Source organism: Acomys minous (genome assembly GCF_964271855.1).
Source record: "Acomys minous genome assembly, chromosome: 5".
Classification (NCBI taxonomy): domain Eukaryota; kingdom Metazoa; phylum Chordata; class Mammalia; order Rodentia; family Muridae; genus Acomys; species Acomys minous.
In genome coordinates this window covers 118635967-118656117 of record NC_140494.1, presented here as the reverse complement: position 1 = coordinate 118656117, position 20151 = coordinate 118635967, and the positions used below count along the sequence as shown (strand labels likewise).

Below are 20151 nucleotides of genomic sequence, written 5' to 3'. Positions count from 1 at the left end.
AATTACTACAGTGTATTTAATGCTTTTACAGTTAACCAACACTTTTATTTTATTGATGAGTATAAATGACCTATAAATTTAATTGATTTCATAATTTATACAACTATGAGTTTGAATCATTGTTTTGAATGCCCATACAAACTTCTACTCTTGAGCGTTCTAAAATTATTTTCTGACACTGGGAATCTGAGTTTAAAGTAATCTTGGGAAGCATCCTTGTTGGAGTGGTAGTCTAGCGTTCACATGGTCCTGGCTTTGGTTTCCAGCAGTGAAAGAGTGCCAAAATGGGGTCCTAGGACAGTCAGAAGCAGTTTGATGTGCCTGCACATCTGAGTCTGAAGATGCTCACAGTAATAGCGGGTGCTTTGCTAAAGTCTGGGCAGGAATGATGCTTTTTATAAATAGATGGCCCTTTCATTACCAGAGGCTGACAACAAGTTTTTTTCTCTTCAATTACAGATACTGTGAGAGCCGACGAAGGGTTTTGTTACAGCATGTGCATGAAGGCTATGAAAAAGACCTGTGGGAGTACATTGAGGACTGAGAATGCCCTGCATAAAGTGAACTCTGAAAACTTTACCATCTAGAGTGCTCATGCAATTAAAACAAAACACACACAAACAAGGAGGCACTAAGCCTGTTCTGACACCACTGGTCTGTAGTACCAGAATTCTGTTTTGTTAACGGAAAGTTTAAGTAAATTATATTGTAATAAAAAAGGTAGATAAACCATTGTACAACAGTATTCTAGGCCGCCAACAAAGCGTGACAGACACACAAAAAGCCCTCCAACGTTAACTTGTAACGTAGCTTCATTCTCAAAGCTGACTTCCTTTTTCTTTTTCCTGAGTGTAGTACAGTTACAGTTTCAAAAAGCTCTTTGACACTGCTTTTCATGTCCAAACCAGCCATTTTGTTGTACTTTGGTAAAGGACTTCTTCCCCTCCCTCCCCTGCTCATACATACCCACACACAGTTGCACTCACTTTCTCTCATACCCTAAGGTCATGAGTGAATAATGATTATTAGCTACTTGTAAAGGAAATTCTTGGGAGGGGGAAGGGGGTAGGCAGCAAGAGAAGTAAACAACAAAAAAAAAAACCAACAAAAACTTTGTATATGACTTTTAAAACAAGAGGACAACACAGTATTTTTCAAACTTGTATATAGCGCATATGCATGGATAAAGCAAGCGTGGCACGTGTTTGCATAATGTTTAATTACAAAAATATTTATTCTTTAAAAAGCTTCAAGATTATGTCTATTTGCTGTGCATTTTCTTTCAGTTGGCTTATCTTTAGGGTTGGGGTTGGGATAAAGGTGTGTTTTTAAGCCCCTCTGCAAGACCTAACTAGAGTGTTTTCCCTTTCCTGGGGTCATTTTGCCCTTTCTGGTCTTGTGTCTTTTGCTGGCCATGGGCCTCATGCCTTGGATTTCCAGCTTCTGGCTCTAGAACCAGGAAGTCAAATTCTGAGCAAATGCCTCGATCTGCTGAAGACGACAAGGGGTTCAGTTGCTTCTTCATGAATGATGCTGTCCCAACCCGCTCGTCTGTGGCCTTCGACGCCCCTATCCCAGCCCATGTGCCCATGTCATGCACACAGCTGTAGGCTTCCTAGGTTCCCCATCACTCTGGAGGAAGCATTTCAGATTTTATTTTTCTGTTTTATTTTTCCTGAATTGCTGCTTTGAGCCTTTTAAATTTTTAGTTACGGCTCTTCTCTCATCCCTTCTTTGTGTTAGGGTGTTGAATACAATGTTTTCACTTTAAGTATAAATAAATAGCAATTCACTTAGTCTGAGATTGTGAATTTAAAATGGTGGATACTGAAATTGCGTGTGTGCTTCAGTGGGTTCATTTTGAAGGCAAACACCACTAGAACATGATACTCCCACCCAGTGCATCTGAGTAGGAATCACTGAGTTTGCTTCTTTTCTATTGTCAGCATATAGGAGAATTAATAATGCATTTTAGCTGTGATGTCCATTTTTATGAAATTTATACTAAAAGCTATGTTAAAAGTAAAGGGTGGTGGTGGTTTTATTAACTATATACCTGTTTAGGCCATTCTGCCTGTGGTATTTTTCAACAGGTCAGCATCCCTATGTCTGTCAGTTTTATATAAGAGTGCAGAGTGAGCTAGGCAACTAGATCAAGAGGTAAAACTATTAAATGCCAGCTCTGGCTGAGGACCTCTTCGTCTTCCTTTTACTGTCTTGTCCTAGGGAGTGTTTACCATTTGTGAGGCAGCTGTGTCTGTCCTTGCATTGTACATCTTACTGCTCCATTGGGAAGTCGGTTCGCTTTCCTCTGGCTTTTTGCCTAAGTTAGGCTTTGCTGAATCACCCTACTTTTCCTTTTAGAAAGGTTGTTACATGAGATGTACTTGCAACTGTTCTTTTCCCATCAGAAATCAGTGAGTGTTTGCTGACTGTGTTATGCTGCTTCTTTAAACCACTTGTCGCTTGAGGATCAACTTTTTTTTTTTTTTACTTCCCTTGTCACCTCAGGTGGCAAATCTGAACTCAGTTGTCTGCTTTTCCATTTTCTCTTTTACCTATTGCTCTCCCATTATCCATTTGACTTTATTTCAAATAATTGTATCAAACTTAAAAATACATTTATCAAAACTAAGGAGATTTCAAAGAAAGCTCAAAGTAAGTTCTTTTCTTGGTGACTTAGAAAAGCAACCAGAATTGTCACATAGATATATATGGTTCCTAAAATGCTTTGTGTGTGTGGTGTTTAAAAATAATTAACTTTGCAGTATCTAGGTCTGAGTGTTATAAGTTCTTTTCACACCCTGCCCTTGCAAAAAGCATCTGAAAGAGTGTGTGCACCTCATAGTGTCGGTTCCCTGCCCGTGGAGGGGTAGTGCAGTTGGTGACACTCTCTAGGCCCAGTGCTTACATGGGACCTGAGAGTATCACAGTCACAATTCGTGTGAAACAAGGTGAATTGGCCTTCCTGCTACATCCAAGCTTTTAACAACCGTCTCCATATCTGACAGAATTTAACTGCTTTTGTTAGTAGCTAGCTTCAGTGCCCCCGGCTGGGATAGGCAAGCCATATTGTTAACAGCTTCTCTATTTGACCTACGTCTCTCAGAGGGCTCTACTTACCATGAGCACCAGGGTCTCCCTGTGTGGCTGTGATCAGTTACGTTGTCAGTGCATGCTTCATTTGAGCAGCTCATTGAGCAGCAGGGTGAACTTTCAATGATTTACAATAGAACTCTGATCCAAAGCTCAGGAGACACACTATAGTGGTGAATGGAGTAGCATATAACATCACCAGACTCTAAATTCCTTGTAATTTGCTGCAACCCTGATTGTATATGTTTTATGTGTGTTTAAATAAATATATTAAAGACACACGTGTATACATACACACATAGATCCAAGACTGACTGACTTGATTTGAAATGGTTGAATCTGCAGTGTAATGTGTGGTTCACCTGTCATTAGGAGTTGAAACTTAGAATAAGAAAGTAAAAGGACTTAATGTAACAAATTCTTTTAGCTACAGATCCCGGTATAGAGCACTTGGGGGATGGATGGGGTGGGTTGGTGAGACAATCAGATCGATAAATTGATTAAATGCTCCTAACCCTGTAATTTTGTGCATAGAGCACCTTGTGCTGTGGAAATAACTGTTCTTAGATTTTCATTGTAACTGGACTGTTCAGGTTGCCCAGAGGGAAAGAACATTCCTAATTCTAATAAAATAAACTTTTATTTTGTTATTTCATTAGTTACTTATGTTCATTTTTATAGTTGAAAACAGATGACTTAGGTGAATAACAGCCACCTGTGTAATGTGCCTTATTTGCTGTTCCTGCTTATAACATCAGCTGTCAAGAATTGGTTCAGGCTCTGTGTAGGGAGCTGTGAATGAGACCGTCCTCGACGTTTCACGTGGTTAGTGAGACCTGGAGGAGAGTTTCTGAACGCGTTCTAGTTTGTGGGTCTTGAACATTGACTTTAGATTGTTGCTTGTGTTGTAACAGCGACACACATGTAGATGCTAGGTCTTAGAGTGTCGCTTTTAAAAAGATAATTAAAACCTTGTCAGCCTCAAAAGTAGTTCCCCTTTCATTCGGGTGCTGATGTGTACTATAAAGTAGTCTCAATCCTGAAGGCACTTGTGGATATTGTCCATGATAGAATCAAGTCCAGACTTCAGGACAGTTGAGTCTTCTATAGTGTCATAGCTTGTCAGTTTCATTTTCAAAGCACTCTAAAACAAATGAAGATTGCCATTTCACAAAGGAGGAAATAAGACTCAGTAAGATTAAATAACTTGCCTAAAGTTTCACAATTTCTTCTATCTGGGACCAGAGTGACATCCAACTACCTCTGTACAGTTTTCTTATTCTTGTCTCCGAATGATGTAGCATCCAGGACCAGAAGACGTGGCTTTTTAATGCTGTGCGTCTAAACCATACTTTGCTAACAGTAATGCCTGGCAGTGCCCTTGAGAGAGGATTACTGCGTCACCCACCATTGTCCTGATTCTCCTAGAAACCAGCCTTGAATAGGCAAGAACCCTTCCTTGCAGATTGGACAGCCAGTCCCCATGAGTCACATTTGAAGTCACAGTCCCCAAAGACAGCCAGACCACAAGTGACAGTCGAAAATAAATAACTTATTGTAATTCAATAGGGTATTTGCAGTTGTTGACCATGTCCATCTCAGTGTAGAGTTTGGACAGCCTGCTGGGATTTGTTACAGGATCTCTTCTGTAAATGATAGCTGAAGATGCACAGAGCAGCAGCTAAGGTGGCTCTAGAATTTATATAGTCAAGGATGGCCTTGAACTGCTGATCTTCCTGCCTCTACCTCTTAGGTGCTAGGATAACAGGCATGTGCCACTAAGCCTAGTTTAGCAGGTAACCATTTGGTCTTAGCATTTATCCCTGCAACTGGAGGGTGTGGTGGGTGTTTTTGTTTTTTAACAACAGTCTTCAGCACTGTAGCCCAGGCTGACCTCCATTTTAGAGCTTCCTGCCTGCCTCCTGGGTGCTGGGATTACAGTGTGCACTATTACACCTATCACTTGGAAAGGTGTTTTTTGTTTGGTTTTTTTTTTTTTTTTTTTTTTTAAGGTAAACAGCATAATGAGAAAAATCTCGGCTTTTTCAGAAATGAAAATAAGATTTCCTTTTCGGTATATTTTGGGGGAAGTTCGTATATATTTTAAAGCATGTGTGTCTGTTAAGTTTTCAAATTGAATTAGCCAACCTAGAAGCTCTTAATTGGAAGTCAATGTGACTAAGAATAAAGGCAACTTTAGGATTTTCTTGGTGTATGTGTGTCAGGTTTGTTTGTTTTTTCAGCTGCTGCTACTAAAGTGAGTGCTTTCTTCAGAAAAACTTCAACTGATGCAGATTGGGGCCATTAGGGTGGTTTTCTCTGTAGTTGACAAATTACCAACCAATCACTTTGCATCTCTAAAAGTGAACCCATGGGGAATCCAGGGAACCTCTCAATTTCAAATACATAATTAATTCAGGTAAATAAGGATCGATTGCTCCCATTTGCTGGATTCTAAGAAAATACTGTCAGATCCCTAGAATGTTAAACTTGGATTCAAATTTTTTTTAAGGTTTATGTATATATTACATACAGTAATTTGCCTGCACACCAGAAGAGAGCACCAGATCTCATAGAGGGTTGTGAGCCACCATGTGGTTGCTGTGAAATGAACCACTGAGCCATCTCTCCAGCCGTGTGCTACATTTAAAAAAAAAAAAAAAGCTGGGGTGCCTTTAATCCCAGCAGAGGCAGGCTGATCACAGCCTGATCTACAAAGTGAGTCCAGGACAGCCAAGGCTACACAGAGAGACCCTGTCTCTAAAAAAACAAACCAAACAAAAAAAGGAATATGGTGAGGATTAAAGAAAGTGGGTTAAAATAAAGCTAAATTACAATCATATTTAACTTAGGGCTTTTGTTTGTTGATTAGTTACTTTGTGACAAAATGGCTAAGGTAACAAAAGTGATGAGGCTTACAGAGTCAATGGCTGAATGTCAGCATCTTGATCTCAACTAGGAGGCAGAGCATACTGAGAATAATACCATGAGATTTTTTTTTTAAACCATAAAGCCTGTCCCCCCACCCCCAGTGACACACCTCCTAATCCTTCCCAAATAGTTCCACCAACTGGGGACCAAGTATTGAAATAAAGTTTTTGTTTGTTTGTTTGTTTGTTTGTTTTAGAGACAGGGTCTCTGTGTTAGCCTTGGCTGCCCTGGACTCAAGTGATGCACCTGCCTCTGCCTCCTGAGTGCTGGGATTAAAGGTGTGCCTCACCATGCCTGGCTTGAATGAAGTAAGATCTCGGACAGTTTTCACTTAAATCACTACAACCCACCCCACCCCCACTCTTGTTCTGTCAGCAGGGGTACAATTACGTTGCTTCAATACAGCGCTGGACACTGGAGGGTCCATTTGTGTGAAGCTCTTAGCCAAGGCTATCCATGCAGATGAGTGGTCCGTTACCCAGCCAATTCCTAAGCGGAGCCATATTTGACCACCTGGCACTATTCAAACAGCCTTACCAAAGTACCCACTAGGATTTAAAGACCTTTTTTTTTTTTGTCCCATTCATTGTTCTTTTCCATCTGTCATCTATTACAACCCATCCATCCATCCATCTATTGGTTTTTGGAGACAAGGTTTCTCTATATTACAGCTCTGGCTATCCTTGGAGCTCTGTAGACCATTCTGGCTGACTCTGCTGCTGGGGAAAAGGCTCTACCACCACCACCTGTAGCTAATATTTTTGACTCTTCTATTCAAAACAGGTTGCTTTTGTTGAAAAATCTAAGATCAACCCTTCATGTTTGGGAGCCACCCAAATTTAGAGTTAAGTGAAGTAACATTTCCTGAGGATTACTTTGTGCCTTAACACGCACCTGTAAAGCCCTCTTCAGTGACTACACCTGTGTGAAAATTGGGTCATTAATTTTGCAAGCTACCTGTGATCTGCCAAAGACTTCAAGTGGCTACAATTTCTGTATGAAAAACAAAACGGTGCCATATATAAGCACTTTACATGAGTAGCTATTTGAGTCAGGCCGTGGGGAACTCACTAGCTCTGTGGAACAGTTGTTTCAGACAGGGATCCAGAAATTTATATCCTAAAATCTTGTATGGATCCTATCAAAGAAAAAAAAAAAAAGAATGAATGTCTTAGCTTGCTCTTGCAGGGGGAACTCTGCTACTCATTCTGTTAGTATCATTTCCTTGGAGTATAGTATAAGATCGGAAAAAAAAATGATCTGCACCTTTTGTGGGCTCACTGGGGCAGTAGACATTCTAATGGGAGGCTCTAAAGTTGTTACATACATCCACTCTCCAGTCATAACTTAATCGCTGGTATGAATGAAAATGTTTGCTCATTAATAAATTTACATCACATATCCTGGCTCATGGTTCATTTCTGCCTGTACAAAACAAATACTAGAATTTTCTAATATAAAAGTGTGACCTAAGTACTCACCTGATTTGGAAAAGATGTGCTTGTAATTTTTTAATTATTGTGCTATAATTATATATAGATCCGGGCTGTACTCCAAGTTGCAACCCTCTTGGTGCTGGGGTTATAGTTGGGTGCCACTTGCCCTATCTAGGGAATGATCTGTGTGCCTTACTCCCTCCTAGAGTTTGTTTTTATTATTTGGACTAGCTTGCAAGAAAGTCAACAAAGTATTGTAGCTTAAAAGAACCCTATAGTACCTTGTAAAAATCAAAGATATCTGGATGTGGTGGCCGCGAGCCTTTAATCCCAGCACTTGGGAGGCAGAGGTAGGCGGGGTTGATGTGAGTTTGAGGCCAGCCTGGTCTACAGAGTGAGTTCAAGGACAAGCCAAGGCTGTTACACAAAGAAACTCTGTCTTGAAAACCCAAAAAAAGAAAAAATGAAAAGATCTAACCACTGACAACAAGCAATACATCCTTTGTATAGGGCAGTTTTTGACCTAGAGCATAAGGTAACCAACTGACCCAGCAATTTTTTTACTATTAGGTATTTAACCAGAAAAACAATACAAAACAAGAACAAAAAACAAAACAAAACAAAATCATGTATTCAGAACAGTACCGGCTGAAGAGTTCATTGCAGAGGACCTAGGTTCAATTCCCAGAATTCCCATGGCAGCTCACATCTGCCTATAACTCCAATTCTAGGGGACTCAGGCAAAAGACACATCAAATGATAATAAGAAAAAAATGTTTAAACACATATTGTCTTAAATGGGAAACATGTTATTGGTAAGAAACTGAATAAGCAGGGCTGGAGAGATGATGGCTCAGAGGTTAAAAGCGCTGGCTGCTCTTCCAGAGGTCCTGAGTTCAATTCCCAGCATCCACATGGTGGCTTGCAGCCATCTCTAATGAGATCTGGTGTCTTCCTCTGGTGGGCAGCTACACATGCGGGCAGAACACTGTACAAACATTTATTTTTAAAAAACTGAATAAATTATGTACAAGATGCATTATTCAGCAATACAGAGTGATCTCACACAGTGAGGTCATACCTGTAATCCCAGCACTGAGGAGGCAGAGGCAAGTGAGATCTCTGAGTTCAAGACCAGACTGGTCTACAAAAGGAGTCCAGGACAACCAAGGCTACGCAGAGAAACTCGGTCTCAAAAAACAAACAAAAATAAATAAACAGCTGGGCGGTGGTGGCGCACACATTTAATCCCAGCACTTCAGAGGAAGAAGTAGGCCGTCCAAAGTGAGTTCGAGGCCAACCTGGTCTACAGAGTGAGTTCCAGGACAGCCAAAAACAAAACACAAAAAAACAAAAATCTAACACATAATGTGGAGAATCTTTTTTGGTTTGTTTTGTTTTTTTGAGACAGGGTTTCTCTTTATATCCCTGGCTGTCTTGGACTCCCTTCGTGTATACCAGGCTGGCCTCGAACTCACAGAGATCCACCTGTCTCTGCCTCCTGAGTGCTGGGATTAAAGGCGTGCGCCACCATGCCAGGCTTTCTATTTCTTTCTTAAAATTTGTTTAAGCAAAACCACGTGTGGTGGTGCTTGCCTTTAATCCCAGCACTCGGGAGGCAGAGGCAAGCAGATTTCTGAGTTCGAGGCCAGCCTGGCCTACAAATTGAATCCAGGACAGTCAAGTCTACACAGAGAAACCCTGTCTTGAAAAACACAAAAACAAAAACAATTTTTTTTTGTTGAAGCATTATTAAATTTTATCAGGCGCCTTTTCTGGTTCTATTAGAAGTATCATAGAGTCTCTCCATGTGAAGGATTAACAGACTGTATATCATAAGCTAAATTAGGATCACAGACTTTTGTACATCAAACCCTTGGCCTATTTTTAAAAGGTTAGGCTGCAGGCTATACTCTAGTTACTGTCCAGCCCGCTGCCTGCCTATTTGTGGGCAAGTATAAACTATCCTGTTGAAAGAGGAGGGGCAAGATGGCTCAGCAGGTCAGAGTGCTGGCTGTTGACGCTGATGGCCTGGGTTCCATCCTCAGGGCCTACATGGTAAGAAAGAACCAACGTCTGCAAGTTGCTCTCTCTACACACGCGCACCGTGGTACATGCTTCTAATAATTTAAATGTTGTTTTTAAAAGAGGAAAAGAGAGGTTTAGGAAGGGGAGAGGAGGGAGAGAAAGAGATGTGTGTTGTAAAGCTTAAAGTGCTCGTTTCCTCCTTCTACAGTGATGCTGTAAAATTGAACTGTCTTTGATGATAGGCACGGATATGGAACATAATGTAGTTAGTGATGGTTATTGGACACTTAGGTGTGACTAGTGTAAACTTATTTTCTAAGTTTTTTATTTTTTTTTAAGATGTATTAAGTATACAGTGTTCTGCCTACATGTACACGTGCAGTCCAGAAGAGGGCACCAGATCGCATTATAGATGGTTATGATCTACCATGTGGTTGCTGGGAATTGAACTCAGGGCCTCTGGAAGAACAGCCAGTGCTCTTAAGCATGAGTCATCTCTCCAGCCCTGAATTTTTACTTTAAATGGATTTAAATTTAAATAACCCAATATGTTCTACATGGAACTGTATAGAACTAGAAACCACATATATATGAGCCATATTTTGTCCTTTTATAATTTTATGCTTTGCTTTTTATATACTTACAAACTTGAGAGTACATACATACTATTTGTATTTTCCCATAAATCTAAGGTTTCATGTGATATAATTCCTCAAGTCTGAATGGCAGGGATTGAACCACAATAGGCAAGTGCTCTACCACTAAGTTATATGTCCCGCTCTCCACTGTCAGTTCTCTATAAACGATTCTCTGACTTTTTGTTTTGTTTTGTTTTGTTGTTTTTTCCAGACAGGGTTTCTCTGTGTAGCCCTGGCTGTCCTGGACTCACTTTGTAGACCAGGCTGGCCTCGAACTCACAGAGATGGGCCTGCTTGTGCCTCCCAAGTGCTGGGGTTAAAGGCATGGGCCACCACCGCCCGGCCGATTCTCTGACTTTTCATTGGTTGAAGAATGCTTTTTGTTTGTGATATCTTTGTATATACTTGTTAAATTCTATTTGGAACGAGTCTCAGGTAGCCCTGGTTGGCCTCGGACTTGCTGTGTAGCTGAGGAAGACCTTGCCCTTCTGGTCCTCCTGCCCCACCTCCCAAATTATTAAGGCATGGGCACAGAATTCTAATTCCATGTTGACCTTTTATTTTTTTTTAAAGATTTATTTATTATTTACACAGTATTCTCAGCAGGCCAGAAGAGGGCACCAGATCACGTTATAGATGGTTGTGAGCCACCATGTGGTTGCTGGGAATTGAACTCAGGACCTCTGGAAGAACAGCCAGTGTTCTTCACCTCTGAGCCATCTCTCCAGCCCTTATTCTTTCAGGACTTTATTATTTGGTTTTTTGAGATAAGGCTTACCTGTGTAACTGTCCTGGAACTTGCTTTGTAGACAAGGCTGGCCTCCATGGCATAGAGATCCTCCTGCCTCTGCCTCCTGAGTGCTGGGATTGGAGACGTGCACCACCGCTGCCCAGATTCTTTCAGGACTTTAAGAAGTTATTTAATTATACTCTGCTCTTGGGTGTTCTGATTTCAAGGTTTGTTTTGGCTTGGTTCTGTGTGTGTGTGTATGTGTGTGTTTGAGATAAGATTTCTCTGTGTAGCCCTGGCTGTCCTCAGACTGACCTTGGCCTCAAGAGATCCATCCACCCGCCTCTCTCTCCCTAGTGCTGGAATTAAAGGTATGTGCCACTACCACCAGCAGGCTCATCTAAAATTTTTTTTTGTTGTTTTTTTTTAATTCTTGTTACATCTCAATGGTTTCATTTAAAGTTTTATTGCCTGTAATGCCCCTCTTCCCATGGCTACATTGTTGGTTTAGGTTTTTTAGGAAGTTGCCTGTGATGTGTCCGGCCTGGTAAGTTTACTTTAAAAAAAATTTTTTTTTTTGCTTTAAAATTATGTGTATTTGTGTGTGCTTGCATGTGGGAATGTGCACATGAGTGCAGGTGCTAGAAGCTGCCTGAGGCATCAGCTTCGTAGAGCTGTAGTTACAGGTGGTTGTAAACTGCCTGACATGGGTGCTGCACGCTGAACTGGGGTCCTCTGCAAGAGTAGAAACTGCTAACTCCTGAGCCATCTCTCTAGCCCATGTTTTGTTTGTATGGAGATTACTGAACTTTTCAGATCAGTGTTGACGGGTTTCATTAAGCTTGGCTAACTCATGTATTTCTTATGTTCACAGTCTGTCTCCTGGGATTGCACTATGTAGAAGGCTCTGCTGTTCTCTTCTGGATTCAGATGACTCCCTTCTCCTACCTCTTTTTTTGTTTTTGTTTTTATTGTTTTTTTTTTTTTTTTTTTTTTTCATCAGGGTTGCTCTGTGTACCCTTGGCTGTCCTGGAACTCTCTCTGTAGACCAGGCCCAGGCTGGCCTCAAACACAGAGATCCTCCTGCCTCTGCCTCCAGAATGCTGGGGATTAAAGTTGTGCACTACCATGCCTGCCTGCTTCTTGTTTTTATTTAACTGGTTTTTAAGTTCTCTCTTGGCTAATTTTTTGTAAACTTTTTAAAAATTTATTTTTATTTTATGTACGTTGGTGTTTTGCCTGCATGTATATTTGTGTGAGGGTGTCAGATCCCCTGGAACAGGAGGTCCGGACAGTTCTGAGCTGCCATGTGGGTGCTGGGAATTGAACCCAGGTTCTCTAGGAAGAGCAGTCAGCGCTCTTAATCGCTGGGCCATCTTTTCAGTGCCCTCTTGGCTAATTTATTAAAATTATCTGATGAGCGTTTCATTTCTCATAGTTTATTTTGAGTTTAGCCTTCCATTATGCTTGTGCTGCGTCCCACTTCTTTTGAAACTTATTTTAGGTTTATATATTTCTTTCTTTTCTTTTTTTCTTTTTTGGTTTTTCAAGACAGGGTTTCTCTGTGTAGCCTTGGCTGTCCTAGACTCACTTTGTAGTCCAGGCTGGCCTCAAACTCACAACGATCCGCCTGCCTCTGCCTCCTGAGTGCTGGGATTAAAGGCGTGTGCCATCACCACCCGGCATAGGTTTATATATTTCTTGATCTGAGTATCTTGCTTGCCTTCATGTGCCCAGTGCTTGTGGTGGTCAGAGAGGGTCCCTTGGAACTGGAGTTTGGAACAGTGTGATCCACCATGTGGTTCTGGGAACCCACCCTAGGTCCGTCCTCTGCAGCAACAGTGCTCTCAAACAACAAGCCATATCTCTAGTTCTTTTTGTTATTAAAGGATTTGCTGTTTCAATTTCATGTGTTTGTATATCAAGGACTGTTTACATGTGCACCACAGAAGCCAGAAAGAATACCATGTAACTGCAGTTACAGCAGCAGAGAGCTGCCTGATGTGGGTGCTGGCAACCAATCTCCAGTCCTCTGCAAGAGCCACAAGTTCTCTTAAACTGGAGAACCACCTCTCCAGGTACAGCAATTAAGCATACCATACTTTCTCCATTTTCCCCCAAGAACCCTCCTCCTGTTTCCCCCCCCCCCCTTTTTTTTCAGTCTTAAGGATATTTTTACAAGCTGAATTTTACAAGAAATTTTTATATCTTACACTAGTAGCATCTTACCTTGATTTGTTTAAAGTGTTTGGGTGATGGATATTTGGTTGTGTTGCTCATAAGTGATTTATCTATGCTTTGCCTATATTCCCTACTGATTACTTGATCACTCCTATTTGTACTATCAAGAATAGGAAATATAGCCGGGCGTGGTGGCGCACACCTTTAATCCCAGCACTCGGGAGGCAGAGGCAGGTGGATCGCTGTGAGTTTGAGGCCAGCCTGGTCTACAAGGCAAGTCCAGAACAGCCAGGGCTACACAGAGAAACCCTGTCTCGGAAAAAAAAAATAAAGAATAGGAAATATTCCATGCTGAATTTAGAAAAATATGAATGTTTCGTGTTCTTTTAAAGTGGGCATTTCCTGTACTGCTGATTGCAGTTTTGGAGTTAATGGTCCTGGGAGAGATGGATCTTTTTTGTTTGTTTGCTTGTTTGTTTTTTGAGGCAGGGTTTCTCATGTAGTCCTAGCTGTCCTCCAATTTACTCTGTAGACCAGGCTGGCCCTGAACTCTCAGAAATTCACCTGCCTCTGTCTGAGGAGTGCTGGCATTAAAGGTGTGAGCCATTACCTCCCAGCTTGGCAGGATATTTCTAAAGAGGCCTAAGGTGCCAGAGTTGCCCAGCAGGTGGCATCAGAACATAGCTGGCTGAGGACCTTAACAAAGTCCAGAAATTAAAATACTAAAAATGGAAAAATGTCCTCTGAGCTCTACTTGTGTGCCATGGTACAAGCAACCCTCATAATAAATGTAAATTTAACCATATAATAAAGGCTTCTATATATCAAAAATATTATTCGTCCTCCCATGGCCCCTTTTGGAGAGTTTGTTTGTTTGTTTGGGGGCTGTTTATTTGTTTATTTTTGTTTCTTTTGGTTTTTGTTTGTTTGTTTTTTAGACAGGGTTTCTCTGTGTAGCCTTGGCTTACTAGACTTGATTTGTAGACCTGGCTGGCCTCTGCCTCCCTCTTCCCGAGCTGGGGTCACAGGGGTGCACCACCTTGTCCTGCTTCGAGGAGGTTTTATATACCGGAAAACAGGATCATGAACTTTCTAGCATCATCCTTAAAGCTCTCCATCTTAGTTACTGGCTGAACAGTTCACCAAATTCATTTTTTGGTTGCAGGATATGTGATCCCATTGTGAACCCAGAGATTGTGAACTGTAAAAACCTGTTTCTTGAGTCCTAATACACACCTTTAATCCAAGACCTTTTCCTACACCAGATTTAATAAAGTTAACCCTAGGTCAAGAGACGGAGCAAGAAGCCAGCTGACAGTGATTAAAGAGTAGGAAGGTTAATTTTAATGTAAAAAAAAAATCAGTAAAGAGATTAATTTTAATGTTAAAAAAAGAGTAGGAGGGACTTTGAGTTGAATGGTATTTAAAACAACATGGACAAGAAGAAGGAGGCTGTTAGGCTTTTTGCGCTTTGAATTAGCAAGGCTTTGGCCTTGGGTATCTTGGCCTTCTCCTCCTGGGCTGTCAGCTGTGCTAGTGAGCTTTTGGAACCTTTCCTCTGGGATGTGAGCTGGGAACTTCTTCTGCCTCTCTGAGCTAGCAGGTTTTCATCCAGCATCTGGCTTGAGTCCTCTTTGATTTTATCCTCTTTGATAAAAGCAAATGAGTGGGATTTTTATTCTTTTAAAATACAATAGTTTGGCCGGGTGTGGTGGCATATGCCTTTAATCCTAGCACTTTTGGGAGGCAGAGGCAGGAGGATTGTTGTGAGTTCGAGGTCAGCCTGGTCTACAAAGTGAGTCCAGGATAGCCAAGGCTACACAGAGAAACCCTGTCTCGAAAAACCAAAACAAAACAAAACAAAAAAAAAACCAAAAAAAAAACCAAAAAAACTCAATAGTTTGGGCTGGAGAGATGACTCAGAGGTTAAGAGCACTGGCTGCTCTTCCAAAGGTCCTGAGTTCAATTCCCAGCAACCACATGGTGGCTCACAACCATCTATAATGAGATCTTCTGGTCTGCATGTGTACATGCAGGCAAAACAAACACTGTATACATAATAAGTAAATAAAAAATTTAAATGCAATAGTTTGGGTTTTTTTTGAAACAGGGTTTCTCTGTGTAGCCTTGGCTGTCCTGGACTCCTTTTGTAGACCAGGCTGGCCTGGAACTGACAGAGATCCACCTGCCTCTGCCTCTTGAGTGGGGGGAATAAAGGTGTGCGCTACCATGCCAGGCAAAACAACAGGTTTTTCTTTGTTTTGTTTTAATTTACTATTTTATTTTATGTGCATTGGTGTGAGAGTGTCAGATCCCTAAGAACTGAAGTTATAGACAGTTGTGAACTGCCATGTGGGTGTTGGGAATTGAACACAGGTCCTTTGGAAGAGCAGACAGTGTTCTTAACCACTGAGTCACCTCTCCAGGCCCCAAAACAACAGTTTTTAAAGTTAGGAACCTGGCAGCATTTATTTGACCTGAGTCTCCCTTTCCTCATTTGAGAAATTTCAACTTCTGTGATCACAGATGTACTCTACTTCCTCTATTTCTTCTCTCTCCCTGCCTCTATCAACCAGATTGGCCCATTTTGTGTCATCCTCCTGCCTCTGCCTCCTGAATGCGGGGATTACAGGCATGCGTCACTGTGACCAGCCCGTTTGTTTTGGAGATAAGGTCTCCATGTCGCTGAGCCTAGCTTGGAACTCACATGTAGCGCACGGTAGACTCACATTCATGGAAGTCTTGTTGTCAGCCTCCTGAGTGCTAGGATTGCAGGTACAAGCCACCATGCTAGGCCTCCATTTCTTCCTCTTGTATCTCTGTTTGTCTGTCTTCCTGTCTATCTAGAGACAGGGTTTCATGTAGTAAGGCAAGCTGATCTGGAATTCACGGTGTTATACAGTCGTTTATGAATTTCCGACCTGTCTGCAGCCTCTCGCGTGCTAGAATCATAGCCTGTCATCGTCCGCCTCGATGCCCACACTGTCTGGTATCTTCTTGATGCCTTTGGCGCTAGGAGAGGTGCTGATCCCGAGGGTGGCCAGCAGGTACGGGGCGATGTAAGGCATGCAAGCAGCAGACAGGCCTCATGCGTGCAACCTTGGCGTCTTCAGGCAGCAAAAGGCTAATATGAACTTCTTATAATTTATTTGATTACTAATGTTGGATATTTGGGTTGTTTTTCAGGCTTTGGTTTATTGCAAACAATGACACATTGGATACTTTTGTATGTAAAGCTCTGTCTCATATCTACATGTATAGAACAAACTCCTATAATTGAAACAGTTGGGTTAAAGGTTATGTGTATTTAAAATTTTTGTAGTTGTTGCTAAGCTGCTCTTATTGAAAGCTTGACCAATTCGTTTCCACAGGTGATGAAAAGGGTTTTTGTTTGTTTCTTCTTTTTCTTCTTCTTCTTTTTTTTTTTTTTGAGACAGGGTTTCTCTGTGTAGCCTTGGCTGTCCTGGACTCACTTTGTAGACCAGGCTGGCCTCGAACTAACTGAGATTTACCTGCCTCTGCCTCTTCCACGTGCTGGGATTAAAGGCATAAGCCATCCTGCCTGGCAAAAGGGCATGTTTTTCTCACAAATATGTCTGTGAAACATTTGATTGTCAATGTAAGAGATAGACCAAATCTCATGAAAACATTGGTTTGTATTATTTCTTTTCCTGGCAGTTTTATTTTCATATGTTTAGGAGCCACCTGTATTTATTGAGTGAATTGTTTCTTCATACACTTGGCTTCGTTATCTAAATCTATCTAACGTGCTACACTCTGAAGTCGCCCAGCCCGGTGCAGAGATACCTAACTTCCCTCTGAGCCTTCCCTCACCCATTCCCTCCTAGCCACGCCATCTGTGGCCTAAACTCCTGGAACTTTCCGACTTCACCGCCGCTGCCTTCCACTCGGAAACTTAATTCCTTCCTGGCTGAAGTTCCTCCTTGTTGGGTCCCAGGCCATGACTTCCGGTTCAGGTGGTCGTCCGGGAAACAGTTGGCTTCCGGTCGCGCAGCGGTGGGAGGAGCCAAGATGGCTGAGGAGCCTCTTAGGATGGTAAGCGCGGGTTCTCGGAGGTGTCGTGGCCGCCTCAGGGCGGCGGGGCCGGGCGGGGGTCTCTCCAGAGAGGCGGCGGCGCGGCTGGGTTCCGCTCCCCGCCTGGCTGGGCGTCTGCGAACCTGCGCGGTGCTCAGTGTGTTTTGGGACTGCTTCTCTTCCTGGGCAGAAGAGGGCGTTGTTTGGCTGTTCTGTAGGACATTTTTGGGGGGCGGGGAGGAGAGGGGGGGCAGGGCGGGCACTGCACCTTCGCCAGTCAGTTTTTGATAACTCATGGATTAGAAATAGGACGGAGCCTGGACGCTTTCAGCGGCCCTGCCCTCTTCTCTCTGCAATGCGCCCATGTTTCCCCAGTTGCGATTAGATTTTTGGATTAGGGCAGTTTCAGAATCCAGCTGGTTTAAATTCAGCGTTAGTTAATTCTTCAGAACAAGCTACGGGAATTCAGGCCGACCTGGTGGTACTTGACTTCTTGCGTCACTGTACGTCTCTCGTGCCCTTGCTTGTTTGGGACTGGCTTGTATGTACGCAGTATTTGCTATGTAGTTTAGGCTGACTTCCGACTTGCCTCAATCCTCCAGCCTTAATCTTCCAAGTGTTGGGATTACAGAAATTGCGTCATCACGCTCAGATAAATTTTTAATTGGCTTATATTAATTGTGCGTTTAAGAGGTACAGTGTGGTGATACTTTGGTACAAGTGTACTGTGTATAATGGTCAAACCAGGGCAATTAGTATTTCACCTTAGCATTTATTCTTTGAGGGTTGAACCTTTAAGCTCTTCCCCAAGGTCTTTTTTTTTTTTTTTTAATGTTTGTTAATGCTATGATCTTTATTATTTTATCTTTCTATCCTCAAATGTTACCAGAGTTCCTGGTTTGTGACAAACATTTGGGTGAGGTCAAACTAGTGAAAGAAATGTCCATTTGCTTCTCCGAGTCACATTTCCTTGCCACAGTCTGCCGCTGGCTGGACAGGAGGATTTAAATACAGCCTTGCCTAAAGCGTGGTGTCAGGTAGGCTTGGCTCAAAGCGGACTCCAGGAGAGCGGTGTGCATTGCAAGGAGGACAGTGCTTTTAACTGCTGAGCCATCATCTCTCCAGCCCCTGTGTCTTTTCCTTACATGGGCAAGTTCTGTGGGGGAAGACAGCTGAGCCTTAGATGCGGGTCTTAAGGTCCACAGTCAGGTCTATGGAAGCTGATGGAGCCTGTTTAAGATCTTGTCCCGTTTACACTGCTTTCAGAGACTGCGATTTATTCGCTGGTACATCAGTAAGCTGGAGACATCTTCGTATGCACGTGGTAGTGAACTTTATCAAGGAAGCCTGCCACCCTGTTGTCTGTGCTGTGTACTGTACTGCATTCTGGGATTTCTCCCTAAGGAAATGTCAGTCTGAGATGATCAGATGTTGTACCCCCCCATAGGAGAGCTCATGCAACTGCCACTACAGAAAGGAGATACTCTGCTAACTCAGAGACCTGCTGCCTCTGCCTCCCGAGTGCTGGGATTAAAGGTGTGCGCCACCACGCCTGGCCTTTTCTTTCTTTTTAAAAAATAGTTTATTTACTTTTATGTGCGTTAGTGTGAAGGTATCAAGTCCTTTGGAACTGGAGTTACAGACAGGTATGAGCTGCCATGTGGGTGCTGAGAATTGAACCTGGGTCCTTTGGGAGAGCAGACAGTGCTCTTTAGCCACTGAGCCATCTCTCCAGCCCTGCACTTGTTCTTCGTGTTGCAAGATGCTGAGAATGCTTGCATGCGTTTGCTCATTTCACTCCTTCATTCCAATTGCTTTCTTTCTTTTTTTTTTTTCTTCGTCTTTTCAAGACAGAGTTTCTCTGTGTAACAGCTCTAGCTGTCCTGGAACTTGCTCTGTAGACAGGCTGGCCTTGAACTCATGACATCTGCCTGTCTCTGCCTCCTAAACGCTGGGATTAAAGGCATGTGCCACCACTGCCAGCACTTTCTTGTTTTCTAATGTAATTTCTTTAGAAACTTTAAGAGTCTAAGCCAGGTGTGGTGTCACATGCCTTTAGTCTCAGTACTTGGAAGGCAGAGGCAGGTGGATCTCTCGAGTTAAAGGCTAATCTAATCTACAAAGCAAGTTCCAGGACAGCCAGAGAAACTCTGTCTAGGGGGTGGGGGTGGGGCAAGAAAAGAAAAGAAAAAGAAAGTCTATAAGCTGAATTCTGAGTCATCTTTATTTTTTATTTTTTATATTTCTGAGTTTTCTCTATTTGCCTTTTGTTGTTCTTATTACTATCCTTATGTGTGCTGTTGGCATGTACTACAGCCTTGCATGTCACCCCAGCCCTTATGTGTGCTGTTGGCATGTACTACACCCTTGCATGTCACCCCAGCCCTTATGTGTGCTGTTGGCATGTACTACACCCTTGCATGTCACCCCAGCCCTTCAGAATCTCCTTGCTAGAGCTGCATCTCAGGAGGAATTACTTCCTGCTCTTGCAATACTCTTTTGTTATTGATATTGTTTCATTTCTATTTATTTATTTATTTTTACAAAAGATTACATGTATGGATGTTTTATCTTAATACATGTAAGTGTACCATTTGCATGCCTAATGCCCACAGAGGGCAGAAGAGGGCAGTGGATTCCCTGGAACTGAAACTAGACTGCTGTGAGCCACCACATGGGTGCTGGGAATTGAACCTGGGTCCTCTATAAGAATAGGAGGTCCTCTTAGCAGCTGAGCCCTCTTCAGCTCCTGTTGTTTTGTTTTTTTGAAACAGGGTTTGCCTTGGTATCCCTGGTTAGCCTCAGACTGGAGATGATCTTTCTCAGCCTCCTGGGCACTCATCACCATGTTTGGCTTGGTACTTTTCGTTATGATGTATCTGAGTGTGGATTCAGCCTGAGCTGTCTACCTTCATTTTATCAGAGATCATGGCTGGTGTATGACCTAGCAGATAAAAGGCCTTGCTACCAAGCTTGACAAGAGTTAGGTCCTTGTAACCCATATCTGTATGCATACACATGCCACATGCATACACGCACATACAAACACTGCAAAGGAAAAAATCAAACATTTTCT

At 42.4% G+C, this 20151-nt stretch overlaps 2 protein-coding genes across 5 annotated transcripts in view; both read left to right on the top strand.

Annotated features, from left to right (window-relative positions):
• ARIH1 (ariadne RBR E3 ubiquitin protein ligase 1) overlaps nucleotides 1–3751 on the top strand; it is an 83835-nt gene extending 80084 nt beyond the window's left edge. For all 3 annotated transcript variants that reach the window (XM_084781397.1, XM_084781396.1, XM_084781398.1), the window contains one exon: nucleotides 460–3751. In XM_084781397.1, coding sequence (XP_084637523.1) covers nucleotides 460–544 — 85 coding nt within the window. In that variant the 3' untranslated portion in view covers nucleotides 545–3751. The remainder of the gene's footprint in view (nucleotides 1–459) is intronic.
• A 13247-nt stretch (nucleotides 3752–16998) lies between these two features.
• The window catches only part of BBS4 (Bardet-Biedl syndrome 4), a 29005-nt gene continuing 25852 nt past the window's right edge, over nucleotides 16999–20151 (top strand). The window contains exons 1-3 of one of the 2 annotated variants that reach the window (XM_084781402.1): nucleotides 18066–18112; nucleotides 18342–18399; nucleotides 18523–18611. In XM_084781402.1, coding sequence (XP_084637528.1) covers nucleotides 18531–18611 — 81 coding nt within the window. In that variant the 5' untranslated portion in view covers nucleotides 18066–18112; nucleotides 18342–18399; nucleotides 18523–18530. Of the gene's footprint in view, nucleotides 17097–18065; nucleotides 18113–18341; nucleotides 18400–18522; nucleotides 18612–20151 lie in introns of those variants that run through there. The other variant, XM_084781401.1, reaches the window with a different exon arrangement.